At 32.5% G+C, this 15701-nt stretch overlaps 1 protein-coding gene across 6 annotated transcripts in view; it reads right to left on the bottom strand.

The window, feature by feature from the left end:
• The window catches only part of LOC139480884 (trifunctional purine biosynthetic protein adenosine-3-like), a 483263-nt gene that overhangs the window by 415174 nt on the left and 52388 nt on the right, over window positions 1–15701 (bottom strand). For all 6 annotated transcript variants that reach the window (XM_071263820.1, XM_071263816.1, XM_071263815.1 and 3 more), the window contains exons 2-7: window positions 15164–15315; window positions 13457–13579; window positions 12793–12940; window positions 11792–11903; window positions 10544–10612; window positions 8671–8796 (exon numbers count right to left, since the gene is read on the bottom strand). In XM_071263820.1, coding sequence (XP_071119921.1) covers window positions 8671–8796; window positions 10544–10612; window positions 11792–11903; window positions 12793–12940; window positions 13457–13579; window positions 15164–15308 — 723 coding nt within the window. In that variant the 5' untranslated portion in view covers window positions 15309–15315. The remainder of the gene's footprint in view (window positions 1–8670; window positions 8797–10543; window positions 10613–11791; window positions 11904–12792; window positions 12941–13456; window positions 13580–15163; window positions 15316–15701) is intronic.

Genomic DNA, 15701 nt, shown 5'->3' on the forward strand with positions numbered 1-15701 from the left:
AGTTAAAAAGTATATGTTAAGAAACACATAATACTAATAAAACAAAGTAAGAGATGCGAACGGGGTTTTTTCGCGCCTAAATCCAAATAGCTGTGAAATATATACAAAAATAGGTGAATATTTAGGACATTTCACGAACAGATCGTGCAGGTGTTTTATAACTAACAGGTACGATGTTGTTGCAGAAAAAATATTCATTTCAACACAATTATTAAAGTTGTATAACGTAGAATAGGTTTTGTCATTCAGTTTCTTCATATTGAACTGAATTCCACTATGATGCTTTCTTTATGCGAGTCATGTTTACTGTCGAATAATGATACTATTCTTTCATTTTCACTGTAGAGCGATTCATTAAAATTGTATATGCAGCGCATTTTCACTGTATGATATATTTATTTTTTTATCTATTACGGCATATTTTTTTAAGCATGTAAAGCAAGACTTTAGTTAGCGTGCTTGTATTTTTTTTTGTACAATCATTATGATAACACCCAATTTAATTCAAATATAATAATTATATAAATACAGGTTAAACTATGCCGATACATATTGTTTAAAGATGTCAATCTTATTTACAAAGTTTGTATAAACAATTATAAAAAATAAGCAATCAAGTCAACCAAAGTTTTGCTTTACATGCATTAGGAAATTAGCTGTAAAGCCTTAATTTAGCCGACTTGCTCAAACAATAGATAAAGTAAGAGACGGATTTGATAAAATTTAACTTACGGAGGAAAGTTTGGTTTTAAAACACTCTAGTAAATAAAATCAATAGAAATAACATTTATTTCAAATGTATTCCATTTTTAAAATGAATCGTATATGGATCTTTATCCTTGTTTTTTATCCATTTCCATATCCTTGTTTTTTTTTATCCATTTTTATCCATTTCCATGACACTTCACAATTAATTACGTACATCTTCATAAAGATTGAATCGTTGGTTTTCCCGTTATAAAGGTTTTACACTGGGGTCCTTTATAACTTGCTGTTCGGTGTGAGCCAAGACTCCATGTTGAAGACCGTATTTTGACGTATAAAGGTATACTTTTATAAATTGTGACTCGTTTTGAGAGTTGTCTCATTGTCACATATGACATCTTATCTATCTATGGCTCAACCCGAAACGAGACGGTATAAAAAGGGATAAAAAACATACTTTTTTAATATATTTATAATGGGCTTAATATGAGTCAGAAAAGAGTAGAATAGTAGGTCGCGTTGGGGTATAAGCGTGACGCGGAATTGCTGATTTTTTTGTAAGCGTGATACGTGATAGTCAAATGATTGTGTCGTTAAAACGAGAAATAAAGTATAGCGGGACATGGAAAATTTTAAAAAATGAGAACTGCATAGTATAAGCGGGATACGGGAATCTGATAAAGCAGTAAGCGGTATCAGGGATCAGACTCCCCCCCCCCCAATGAGACCCCGAATAAGATATTTTTTTTATCTTCATCCTATTGTTACAGTCATGCCTTCAATAACAAATGTATCCCATGCATGCATTTTTATAGACAAAAGACCTTATGGATATTTGGGGTTCTTTGACATGCTGAATCTAACCTTGTATCCAGTTTGGGGATTTTTACCAAGTTACCGAATTAGCCCACATAGAGGTCCAAAGGGTCTAAGATCATCAAACATGAATTGTAGCATGCATGCTGTGTACAATTACTCAAATGTGCATTGTTTGACCTCTGTGGTAGTATCCACTCGCGGATCTAGAAATTTTTATAAGTAGGGGTCCAATGACTACCTAAGAGGAGGCCCGCTCCAGTGATTCCATATAAAAGTAACCAAATGTTTTCCCAAAAAGGGGGCAACCCCCTGTCCCCCTAAATCCTCCTCTGGTATCGAGCTGTTCATTACGGATAATTTTTTTTGTATCAAGGGTGCTCTACTTCACGTACCAATGCAAACAAAAAAGTTTGCCCACACATTACATTTCATGTTTTAATGACTGTGGATAATTTATGTCACATACCGTTTCACCTTATACAGTTAAAATCATGCAAGCAACAATCGAGTCATGAACATTTGTTCTACCAAAACTGTCTTTTTCAGAATATGGAAATTGAAGCCGTTGAGGGTACAACTGGGGAAAGTTAGTCTTTTATAAGCTTTTCTGTCACCATTGCGTTTCAAGATGCATATTTCTCTGTTCGCAAGTGTATGTATTGCGTGGAAGATAACGTCCTCAAATGAACTCATTTTAATTTTACACAGACTGCACTTAAACTCCGCAATATCAATCTTTAACTTATAAAAAATACAGAAATATTTTTTAATTTTTTTTTTAAATCAAGGAAAAACGTAATTTGAAGAATACAATATGACATTTTGAGAAGCGTTTTTGTTACAAGTTTGAAAAGCTATATATTTGATAAAGAATGAATGAGGAGTTTGTATTTCAATTTGAAAATACATTTATCATAAATTCTAAAGTCATCAACTAAGTTTTTTCATTTGTTTCAAGTGCATTTATCACATAATTCTACAATAAAAATTCCTCACATCTTCGAAAATTCCACATCAGAAATGACTGCACTAACAGTGATAATTCATCGCATCTATAGTTAAAATGGATCGCTTTCAAAAATCGATATGCTATATTATGTTGCTTTTATAACACTTATTTGAACTTTAATGCTATGTTTGTACATAATAAAGACATATCACAATGAAAATATGTAAAAACTTTCCATCAAATCAATTAATTTGGTATTTTCAAAACGTAAACAAATACAGTTTTCCCATGATCCTTTATTCTACAATAGACATACCCGCATATGACATTGAAAATGAACTAGCTGGATTCGCACTTTATATACACTGCTTCATATGGTACTATGTGGTATGTGCTTTACTTACTGTTAAAGGCCGTAGGGTCACTTATGGTTATTTATTTCTGTTTCAATTCGTTTCTTGTGAAGATTTGTCTCACATCATAAGTTTCACCCATGTCCGTCAGTACTTTAGTCGTCACGAAGTTGGTTTCCATTTTCTTATTTTAGTTTGCCTCAACCAAATGTTGTGAAACATATACATAATGCTTATTACCACAAAACAGAGATCAATTTCAATTTAGTTGGCCTCACTTAAACTGTTCCCGAGTTATGCCAGTTTTGCGTTACTTTTCTTTGTTTGATACTTTAGTACTTTAGTCGTCACGAAGTTGGTTTCCATTTTCTAATTTTAGTTTGCCTCAACCAAATGTTATGAAACATATACACAATGCTTATTACCACAAAACAGAGATCAAGTTTGAATTTAGTTGGCGACACTTTAACCGTTCCCGAGTTATGCCCGTTTTGCCTTACTTTTCTTTGTTTGTTACTTTAGTACTTTAGTCGTCACGAAGTTGGTTTCCATTTTCTAAGTTTAGTTTGCCTCAACCAAATGTTATGAAACATATACACAATGCTTATTACCACAAAACAGAGATCAAGTTTGAATTTAGTTGGCGTCACTTTAACTGTTCCCGAGTTATGCCCGTTTTGCCTTACTTTTCTTTGTTTGATACTTTAAAAATTGTTAAAACCGAGAGCCAGATCAGTTTCATAGGCGGATCCTGGGGGGACAGCCCCCCCCCCCCCCTTTTCGAGGGAAAAAAATGGTTGATTATATAGGGATTATATAGGGAATCACTGACGTGTGACTTGAGCGCCCCCCAACTCCCCCCCTTTACACAAAGTTCTGGATCTGCCACTGAGTTTAAAACTATAGTTTACCTTAAATGAAAATAAAAAAATATGTGGTATAATTGCCAAATTGAAACAATTCTTCACCAGATACCAAAATGACACAGAAAATTAACAACTATAGGTTATCATACGGCCTTTAACATTGGGCAAAGCCCATGCCGAATAGTCAGCTATGAAAGGTCCCGAAATGACAATGTAAATCAATTCAAACAAGAAAACCTATCTATTTACAAAAAGTGAACGAAAAACAAATATGTAACACATAAACAGACGACAACCACTGAATTACAGGCTCCTGACTTAGGACAGGCACATACATAAAGAATGTGGCGGGGTTAAATATGTTAGCAGGATCCCAACTATATATAAATTAATCCTCAAGAAAATCTTTATATAGATAAATTAGTAATGATTAAGAATTTGACATATTGTGTAGACACCTATAACTACTAGTATTGTTGAAATCTTTATGTTGATTGCTGTGTTATTAACGTATAACCTACATCTCCTACAGTTTTGGTTCCATTTTGGTGTACTTTAAAAAAAGTGTATGCAAAAATATAACTAAATATAGATGTATTGCTTTTCTTCCCCTAGGTAATATGCTTAGAGAAAGATGAACCAATGAGAAATGTACCTCAATTTAGAAAGTTAAATAAACTGAAGAAAAAAAGTTTCACTTTCCAATCTTAAACTCTCCCCATTTTTTCCATTTTTCGTTCAATAAATTGTTTATATTTATTGACGGGAGTTCACTTTTAATTTGTATACGTTTTAGGTCACGGATAAATGTGATTTTAATCATAAAAAGGGGGAATATTCCAGTTCTCAGACAATGCTTTGAGCAGTTATGAAACTTTGGTGACGCCAGGTTTATATCTTTTAACATAACCTCCCATTAGTTTTTCATGAATTTGTGATATGACATTGAGAAGTTATCAAACTTTTATTATTCTTTGAAAAAGCGACGGGCGTAACATGCGCTCATGGCACAACTGTTTATTTTTATTTTATGGAATTACACCCCTTTCAAAGTCTAGAATCAGTTAAGAGTACATTTGAACTTTACAGTATATCTGAGGTAGTTAATGCACACCTTATCTGTGCATGATCCTGATCTATGAAAGATTCAAACAAAAACTACCCAACCTCCACTCCTCCCCCAAAATGCAACAGTGTATATATTTAAATTTGTTAAGTCTTTTCAATGAGCAAAGACAGTCATGACCGTACTGAGAGTGAAACAAAGCAAAGCATGTAGTTATATTCCCATTAGAAAAATGAACATTATAAACATAATTATATGTAATTTTTTACATAAACTATATTATATATCATTTGATTGACTGTTATGGGCAGACTTATTGGTGATATTTGTCACCATGGCAACTGTTGTAATAATACTTAACGATTGCAGTTTAGAGCTTATATATGCTTCAATGCATGTCTTTTCATAAAGGTTTGGAAACAATTGAGAACATTGAATTCCCCATACCACAGAAATCAATAAGTAATAACTCTGTTTCCAAGGGGAAAATACGTTAACATGGTGATAGAATTCAAGAGAGCCCCACGCAATGTTTTATTTATTTTGGTCAGGTAGTATTCAAACTTTGTTACTACAATGCTAACTATGATTTACATATTTTCAATTTTCGGAAAAACACACGAGAAAATTTTGATAATTTCACAATACTTCATGATTTCGAAAAAAATGAATGTTTTTTAGTATTTTTTAACAAAAAAATCTAAAAGTCGGGGTTAAACTGCAATACTAACTAAGCTCTGAAGCTAAAACCAAGTTATATCGATGTTATACATGTATATGAAATTTCTGAAAATACAATTGATTCTATTCATAATCATTATTCTATTCATAATCAGGCTCTCCGACCAAACATTATCTTTTCAAGAATCTACATGTATGATTTTTTTTTAAATAAACCTACCCCCCTTTTTTCTTCCTAACCTTCGGTTCTAACCTCAATGTTTCATTATATATTATACTAGAACACACCCGTGATATCACGGGTCCGTGACTGAATTTAAGTATATAACTATGCGCAAGCCTTATTTTAGTATTAGTATTGTCATCTGATAAAGTCATGCCGATTATAAGATACACAGTTTTTCTCTGCTTTCAAGTCTTTCTGTTTGAACCCGTCGAACTGAAACAATAATATTAATTATTTGGAAAACAAAAGGTTCTGGAATGGAGTATTTTTAAATCAATCGGATTGTCCTATATAAGTTATAAATAAAGTTGAATTTTTTGCTTCGCTGTTTTACGTCATGCGCACTAACAAATTGAAAACTGTACCTATACGCCTTATTTTTAGTCCAGATTTTTAGTATTCGTATTGTTATCTTAGAAAGTCTTACTGATTAAAATACTACAATAGGTAACAATTTGACAATTTAGTAGTGTCAACCCTTTTGGTTATGACCCGTGTATATAACATATTCATCCTGAATACAACGTTTGATGGTGCGCCTGTCATATGCGGAACGTACAGATAAGGTAATAGGTAACAGGTGAATATACTATTGGTATCGGTAGCGGACTCGACCCGGAACTTCTTAATTATTGGCAATATTAATTACGTGGAAAACAAAAGGGCCTGGAGTGGTGTAATTTTTAATCTACACCTTTGTACTATATTAGTTATATATAAAGTTGAATTCTGTGATTCGTCGTTTTTACGTGATGACGGCTAACAAATTGGACCTCGTAATTTTAGTATTATAGATACAGACAAGACTGTGAGTGAAGCAAAGCATGCAGTCATATTCCAATTTGAATATAAACACCGTCTATATATATATAATATATGTATTTTTTTACATAAATTTCTATTGATACATTTTAAAATAGATGTTACTATGGGTAATATGTATTTCCATGGTAACTATTGAAGTCAGCAACTATTAACGATGGTAATTTAGAGTAAGCTTATGCTTAAATGTAAGAAAAAAATATCAGTTATAGAACAATTCAGTACATTAAAGCTCTAAAACTGCAATATTCTGCAAATAATAACTCCGTTTCCAAGAAAAAAATCGGTTGCTATGGAGATAAAACTAAAGAAAGTCCCAATCTTTTTTTCTATTTAATTTCGTAAAGTAGTATCCAAACTTCATAACTAAAGTGCTAACTATGCTATACACAGTTACTCTTTTTCTGAAAAACACCACAGAAAATTTGATAATTTCGCAAAAATCCCAAATTCAGAAAAGTTGAAAATATGCATTTTTTGGCAAAAATTTTCAAAAAATTTACAAATTTGGTTTACATGCAATCTGAACTAAAATGATGCTAAAACCAAGTTGTATCAAAGTTACATATGAAAATTAATGAAAAATGCTTGATTCTATTCCTATTCAGGCTCTGAATTGTAGTGATTTAGCTGATTTTTGGAAGATTTTACTATGCTTCACAACCAAAAAATAGAGTGTCCGTTACCATGGCAACCACTCGTATTTTCCCACTCATATTTATTTTTTGAGCAGTATTCAGTTACTTTTAGGCCATTTATAGATGAAATCTGAAACCCTCATTAATCACATGTATATGGCACCCTGCCTGGTTCTTACAAAGAGCTGTACTTAACTACAATTGATGGTAAGCAAGCATAACATGTATGAGAGAGCTTTCTGTCTAATGATATCAAGAGTTGTTGTGCAAGTCTCAAAGTGACCTTTATAAAATACCCAAAAGTAGTAAAACTCCCATAACACCCGTAAATATGATTGGAAAAAGATGACAGTATAATATGGTCAACTGCACATGGTGTCAACAATCCTACCAGATATGAGAGGGTTCTGTAAAAATGGTCTAAGAGAGGTTGCATTCACAAAGCTTAAGTGGCATTATAACAATACCTAATAAATGGTCTAAGACAGGTTGCATTCACAAAGCTTAAGTGGCATCATAACAATACCTAATAAATGGTCTAAGAGAGGTTGCATTCACAAAGCTTTAGTGGCATTACGACAATACCTAATAAATGGTCTAAGAGAGGTTGCATTCACAAAGCTTTAGTGGCATTATGACAATACCTAATAAATGGTCTAAGAGAGGTTGCATTCACAAAGCTTTAGTGGCATTATAACAATACCTAATAAATGGTCTAAGAGAGGTTGCATTCACAAAGCTTAAGTGGCATCATAACAATACCTAATAAATGGTCTAAGACAGGTTGCATTCACAAAGCTTTAGTGGCATCATAACAATACCTAATAAATGGTCTAAGACAGGTTGCATTCACAAAGCTTAAGTGGCATCATAACAATACCTAATAAATGGTCTAAGAGAGGTTGCATTCACAAAGCTTAAGTGGCATCATAACAATACCTAATAAATGGTCTAAGACAGGTTGCATTCACAAAGCTTAAGTAAGCTACAAGGAAAACATCTTCAGACGAGTAGCATTTACAAGGAGTATTATATTACAATAGAATTTCCTTTAATCAAAGTTTAATAATTCAAACAAGAATTAATATATCAAAAAGATAGTAAAAGTTCTACATTTCTTTTCTGTTCGAGTGACAAATTTCATGCAGAATATTGCATATTTTCAGATAATATTATCATTCTATTTTGTATAACACCCGTGCAAAGGTTGAACATCCATAAAGAATAACAACTGATTAAAGGTGTAGCCAGGTGGGAATGTATATAAAATTTACCAATAAACATTGACATGGTATTCCTATTTATAGTATTAAAGGGAAATTAAAAGCATTAGAGAAAAAAATTATTTCCAAACATATTCAATTTCTTCATCTTTAAAGAATTTTGCCATAACCATTTTTCTGAGAAGTAGCATGTCAACTGTTGAAGCATTTTGGATGTGAATATTTTTTATATTTATTATTTGTGCTTTTTTACGCAGCATGGACAATCTACATGTACTGTTAACAACTCAAGGTTTCTGTTTTGATTGGTCAGTTGTCTTACCTGAGGATAAGGACATATAGCCCCCATCCCTCCTGTGTTGGGTCCTTGGTCCCCTTCATTTAGCTGTTTGTGGTCTTGGGCTGGTGGCATCAGAGCAACACTATCTCCATCACAAAATGATAAAACCTGTTAACCAAATAATGATTGAATTTAAGTTTGCATATTTAAAACATTGTAAGGTGAGAAATAAAACATTAGCCCTTGATAAACCAAATCATGTTTGCCTTCAACACCTGCAATGACAAACTTACAATAATTGATCATGTTGAACTTATTTTGACTGGTAGCATTTCTAATTTCTTATTAATAACCTATGACCCACAATGAGAAAATATTTTTTATATAAAGGCTGTTGTCAAATTAGATATGTCCTTCTCCCTATAACAAGGTACATCCTCTCGCATGATTGAAATTATAGTATTATTTTCTAGTCTGTTTCAAAAGTGTTTCATGTTTGAATTATCAATCACTTACAACTACATGTAATTATCTGGGCTCATATCATATATTTCATTGTTTGTGTGCTTTCTATACCATACATTTTATAGTGTGCTTTCTATCTTGAATATGAGTTTGTTATGTAATAAGTTGCTGCAATTTACTTGGAGATCAATATTTTATTTAGATTTCTGTTTCCTCCAATATTAGTGTAAGGGAGGTAAATCTGAATATACCCAACATTGTATGCTAAATGTTTTAGAATTACCTCCCTTACACTGCTTTTAAATTGTCTCAATTGTTCATTGACCAGAAATACCTAGTCTTTCCCTTTTTTTGCCCCTAATTCTTAAACATTTTGAGCCATAACCCCCAAAAGTCAATACTTACCATCCCTTCATGTATGGAAACTTGTGGTTTAATTTCAGAGAGATTCAAACACTTAAACATAAGTTATTGTTTGAAAACTACAAAAAAGATTATTTTGGGTCCCATTTTTTGCCCATAATTCCTACATTAGGAAGACCATAACCTCCAAAATCAATCCCAACCTTCCTTTAGTGGTATTAAACCTTCTTGTAAAAATTTATAGAGATCCATGCACTTAAACACAAGTTATTGTCTGTCAACTAGAAAAATGCTTCTTTTTGGCCCCTTATTCCTCCATATTCAGGAAAATTAACCCCAAACGGAATCCCAGCCTTCCCTGTGTTATTTGGAAACTTGTGGTACAATGTCTGTCAGAGAGATCCATATAGTTACACACAAGTTAATGTCTTGAAACTAAAAAAAAATACTTTTTTTTGGCCCCTTTTTAGCCCTTTATTCCTAAACTGTTTGCCCAATAAACCCTTAAAATAAATCCCAAACTTCTTCTTATGGTATTAAACATTGTGGTACAATTTCAGAACAATTGAAATACTAATACACAACTTTTTGTCATGAAACAAGATAAATGCTGTTTTTGGCCGCTTTGGGCCCCTAATTCCTAAACCTTTGAGACCATAACCAAAGCTTCCTTTTGTGGTTATAAACATTGTGTTAAAATTTTATTAATTTCTTTTCACTTCTACAAAAGTTATTATCCGGAAACAATCCGTCTTCGGACGACGCTGCCGACGACGACGACGACGACAACGACGACGTGATACCAATAAAAAGTATTAAATAAATACCCTACTAATAATAACAACAATCTGTATCAATGAAACTAAGTTATGTGTAATGAAAATTCTTCCCAAGTCAACAGTTTTATGATCAGTTAAATCCATAAATAGTAGAACATAGTGTAAATTCTCTTTCCAGCAAATCTTTCCAAACCAAGCTAACAATTTTATGGTGAGTTAAATCCATAAATAGCAGAGCATAGTGCTACTTCTCTTTCCAACCCAAGACTAACAATTTTATGATCTGTAATTATCTATTCAGTACATACCGAAACTTCTTCTCCTTCCAGAAATTCTTCCACTACTACCTCTTCACCAGCTGATCCATATTTCTTGTTCTACAAAAGACTGATAGTGTGAGAATATTTCGATTAGTGTCAATGTCAGTAAAACTATGGTCATTTTATTTTGGAACTATAAAATAAGGACACAAACAAATAACTGCCTTGGTGGTCTTGTTAGTAATTCTGTTTTTCTAGCAAAAGTATGCTGGTCGGACAAAGCTGAATTCCTTGCTTGTCTGACAAAGCTTTATATGCATTGCCTGCCTGAGAAAACTTAATTGTTTGCATGTCATACAAACCTTTGTTCATTGCCCATCTGTCAGAAACAACAAAATAAGACTGAAGAATGCCTCGAAACAAATTTACAGAAATACCAGATTGTTAGAAGTATACAATTTTAATGTGTCTTCAAGATAAATATAAAGCCACATAATGTGATCTAAACAACTTAAAAATTAATGACTTCTCTGTCGGTAAACAGGAAGTTGACAAGTAACAAATCTAAAAACATGTCACACCCAAATAATAATACTTTTATTCGGAAAGCAATACAGCTTATAGGATACATATACACAATTTTACACCAATATAAGAATTTTACAAGAGATATATAATATATATAAATATAGAGGTGTGCATGAAAGAAAATATAATACATAACACAAAATACGAAATATGAGCACAGAATGATATAATACTTAAATAAAGTGATAACAATTATACTATACATGTATAATGCAATTAAATTCAAAGTTTTTCTGCTGATTTTAAAAATATACCTGAGTTATTCAATTCTTTAATATTTCTGACAGATAACAACTGGATAAGTTTGTATGTAGAAGGATTTCTTCAATAATACTTTTCTGTTTACTTTTCTTGAATTTGACTACATTTTTAAAAGCATGTTCACTTAGAGCCCGATAACATATTACAGATGCTCTTAATTGAAGCTCTTTTTAAAATGTGACCAAAATTTCCTGCTTGGTCATCATTTGTTAGAGTTTATAAGAAAGCAGTAAACAGAAAGATGACGAGGTTTAACTCTGAAAACACAGTAAAGCTTGCTCACATCAAGCATATTATAATTGGGTTATATGCAGATGTAGTAGGTTACATGCAGACATAGTAAAATATCATATAATAAAATGTCAAAATTCCTCAATTCACAAAAAAACTGAATCCCCAGAAATATAAAACTTAGCATACCACCAAAATATATAAAACTTAGCATACCACTAAAATATCTGTAACAGCTTGGCATGCTTGATCTCTGTTCTGTGCTACTACTACACCTTTACCTGCTGATAATCCACTGGCCTTTATAACTAATGCTTTGTAAGTAGCACTAAAAAGAGGGAAAATAATTCATTCAAATTTGATACTAATTTCTACAAATAAACTAACTATTGAAAACTATAAAAATACTCCAGAGAGAAATTGTAAACCAACTTATTTTCGCAGATACTTTATTTCGTGTTTTACCTATCTAGTTTACTTCATCGCTATTCAATTATGCAATATTTTTAGTGTACTTGATGTAGTTTAATAAGGAAAGATCCAAGTTTAGCATATTTACAATGATTAATATTCACATTATTTCTCTACTCATGAAAATCTGGTAAATAAATCGCTTACGAAAATAAATTTGTTTACAGTATAAGGTACCCGGTAAGACATTCTGAAATTTTTTTAAAAAGTTGATGGATTGCGGATAGATGGCTTCTTAATGTCTAGTGGAAAATTTTCTTCATATCAATGTGATATTATATTAGCCCTGCTTTGTACTGAACCTACAAAAATAGTACATGTTGAGATGGATTTAAAGGTGCTATTTCAAAGGAAACAGTCTACAGGATGACATGTCGCTGTACTCAAATTCCAACTCTGAGCCCACAGGTATTTCCTTTTACCGGTATCTCTGTTATATTGTGTGCAACTTTTAGTTTCACCTTTTCACACTCGAATGATTTTCACAAAATTTTTATTTTCAAAATAAATCATTCATATTCATATTTTTTTTCTTATTCTATTTATGAGTTCCAACTACATATGGCAAATTTAACTTTAGGTAAATTTGGTTGTTCTTTTTAGGTCTATTTAGTCTCATAGCTCCTAAGGTTTTGACATGTTTATACATCATACTCTTTCAAATGCTTGGTTTTGAGCATTCATGATTAAGGTAAACCCTTAAAAAAAATTATTTTCATTTTCATATCTAAATTTTTTTACAATACCTCTTGATATGTTTGGTAGCAGCCTCTGGACAGGTGAATGTTTGAAATCTGGCAGTTGGTATGTTATGTCTCTCCATGAACTTTTTAGAGAAACTTTTACTCGCTTCAATTTGTGCAGCAGCAGCACTGGGACCAAAACAACATATACCTAGAAAACATATATTCACCAATATCCTACCATGTCCATCAAACAAAAGTTAATAGCACTCTGATTATAACCAATCATTCATAGTTTAATATTATAAGGACAATTCATTCCTTTTTCAAAACTACACTTTATAATATATTTCATATGAATTTTTATTTTTGTGGGTACAGTGTACCAGCTTTTGTGGATTAAGGAAAACTATATTTGATTACATGGTTTTGCCAATGTCTCCATTCAAGCATATATAGAATTTGTAATTAGTTGAACATTTAAATTTGTGGTTCACTGGTCCCCACAAACCCCCCCCCCCCCCCAAAAATGGTATCCAACAAGTGCAAGTAATAATGAATCAACAGAAAACTATTCAATTTCAAAAAGATATCTTTAATTCATTTTGTAATACATTTTCAAGAATAATTTGCTGTTATTCCAACAACAATGATAGACCTTGAACCCCTTTCTTGACAGTGAATAATTTTTAGACTACATGTATATTTAAAAAAATATTTGTCTTACCATGCTGTTGCAGGGTATCTGCTATCCCAGCAGCCAGTGGATCTTCTGGTCCAACAACAACCAATGAAACTTTTTTATCATCACAAAATTTGACAACTGCATTAAAATCTTTCACATTTAAATCTGTTAAAATATATATGTAAAACCATTTAGAATATTTATAGAAGTTTTGTTAAAAGGAAGATAATGTTTAAATCTAAATAATACAAGAGGCTGTCACAACGACAGCAAACCGGATTTATTAATATTTATTTGTGTCCTGGCAATATCACAAGAACCATTAGTGATGAATGGTGAAAGTGAAAATCGTCAATATCAAATTTGACCTCCATTTTGTCATCAGTATCAACATATTAAAATTTGAAAAGCTAAGATTGAATGGTTCATGAGTAAATGCAACAACGTGAATGGAAACGCCATTTTACAATCTTTCAAGAACCATAATGCCTGAATGGTAAAAGTCAAAATCGTCATTATTGAACTTGACCTCTATTTTGTCATCAGTAACAACATATAAAAATTTCAAAAGCTTTGGTTGAATGGTTCATGAGAAAATGCACGGACACGACTGGAAACACCATTTTTCAATCTTTTAAGAACCATAACTCCTGAACGGTAAAAGTCAAAATCGTCATTATTTAACTTGACCTCTATTTTGTCATCAGTTACAACATATTAAAATTTGGGAAGCTTTGGTAGAACAGTTCATGCGTAAATGCACTGACACAACTGGAAACTCCATTTTTCAATCTTTCAAGAACCATAACTCCTGAACGGTAAAAGTCAAAATCGTCATTATTGAACTTGACCTCCATTTTGTCATCAGTTACAACATATTAAAATTTGGGAAGCTTTGGTAGAACAGTTCATGCGTAAATGCACGGACACGACTGAAAACTCCATTTTTCAATCTTTCAAGAACCATAACTCCTGAACGGTAAAAGTCAAAATCGCCATTATTGAACTTGACCTTCATTTAGTTGCCAGTAACAACATATTAAAATTTTAAAACCCTTGGCTGAACAGTTCATGAGTTAATGCACGGACAAAATTTTATTGCAGCCCGCCCGACCGCCCGGCCGCCCGACTGCCCGGCCGCCCGCCGTACATCCCCAAATCAATAACCGACATTTTTGTCACAAAAATCCGGTTAAAAATTGCACGCAAATTATAGGTACTAACTATTATCCTTAATGCATTAGATTATTCAGGAACAGTGCAACACAAGGAAGTATCATATGACCAAAAAAAAATCTGGTCTGTTAAACCAAAGTCACTGTTTTGTCCGACAGAAATCTTCAAAAACAATTTCTGACGCATCAGACATTTTGCAAGACATGGTTCACCAAAAAAACAACCAGTGACATTTGCTTTCAGTCCGTATGGATGGGTTGCTGTAACGTTACTCCAAGGTAATAGTTGAATGACATAGAAACTCAGTTTAGTCAATTTTCATCAGTCAAGGTTGTATAAAAATCGAGAGAAAAAATTCAGCTGGATGGGTTTAGGCCATGTATAGGACAGTTTTATCTATCAGGTACAAAATTGTTTTATATTCTGTAATATTATCCCAAGAATGAATCTAATCAATTTCTTTAAACTGAAAGTTCACAGAGATCAAAAACTAGTAATATGCAAAAAATGTTTAGTCTTCATTTTCACACCAGCTTCACTCTTTAAGTGTAATAAAATATGTGTAAACCTTACCAACATTTTCTACTTTCTTGTCTTGACAAGTTCCTGCATTTCCTGGTGCAACATAAACCTGACTGACTTTGGGTGACTTTGACAGTTTCCACGACAACACATGCTCCCTTCCTCCACTACCAATCACCAGAACTGTTTCTGTCATTTATAATCTACCAACAATGTATATCACAAATTAAAACAATAGATACATGTACAAGACATTCCAATTCCATTTTATGAATAAACAGCCAAGCTTGACCTGGGGTCATTTGGGGGAAACCATTACCCATCATTGGACATTAAGCAGTGATTTTGCTAGCGCTCGTCACTTTTGTAATTTACGAAAGGGTTTTTGCATTGACGAAAGTATTTCAAATCAATTTTGTCACTTAATTGAAAGTGTAAAAATATTTTCACATTAAAATACTATAAATCTACCTGTCTTTATGTTTGTGACAAGTTTATGACCCCCCAGGTATTTAACATTTTCAACCCCCCCCCCACAGATGCTTCCTGTACTGTGTGCAATGCATGCGTGAAAGTATTCCTATGACTA

Source organism: Mytilus edulis, chromosome 7, assembly GCF_963676685.1.
Source record: "Mytilus edulis chromosome 7, xbMytEdul2.2, whole genome shotgun sequence".
Lineage (NCBI taxonomy): Eukaryota > Metazoa > Mollusca > Bivalvia > Mytilida > Mytilidae > Mytilus > Mytilus edulis.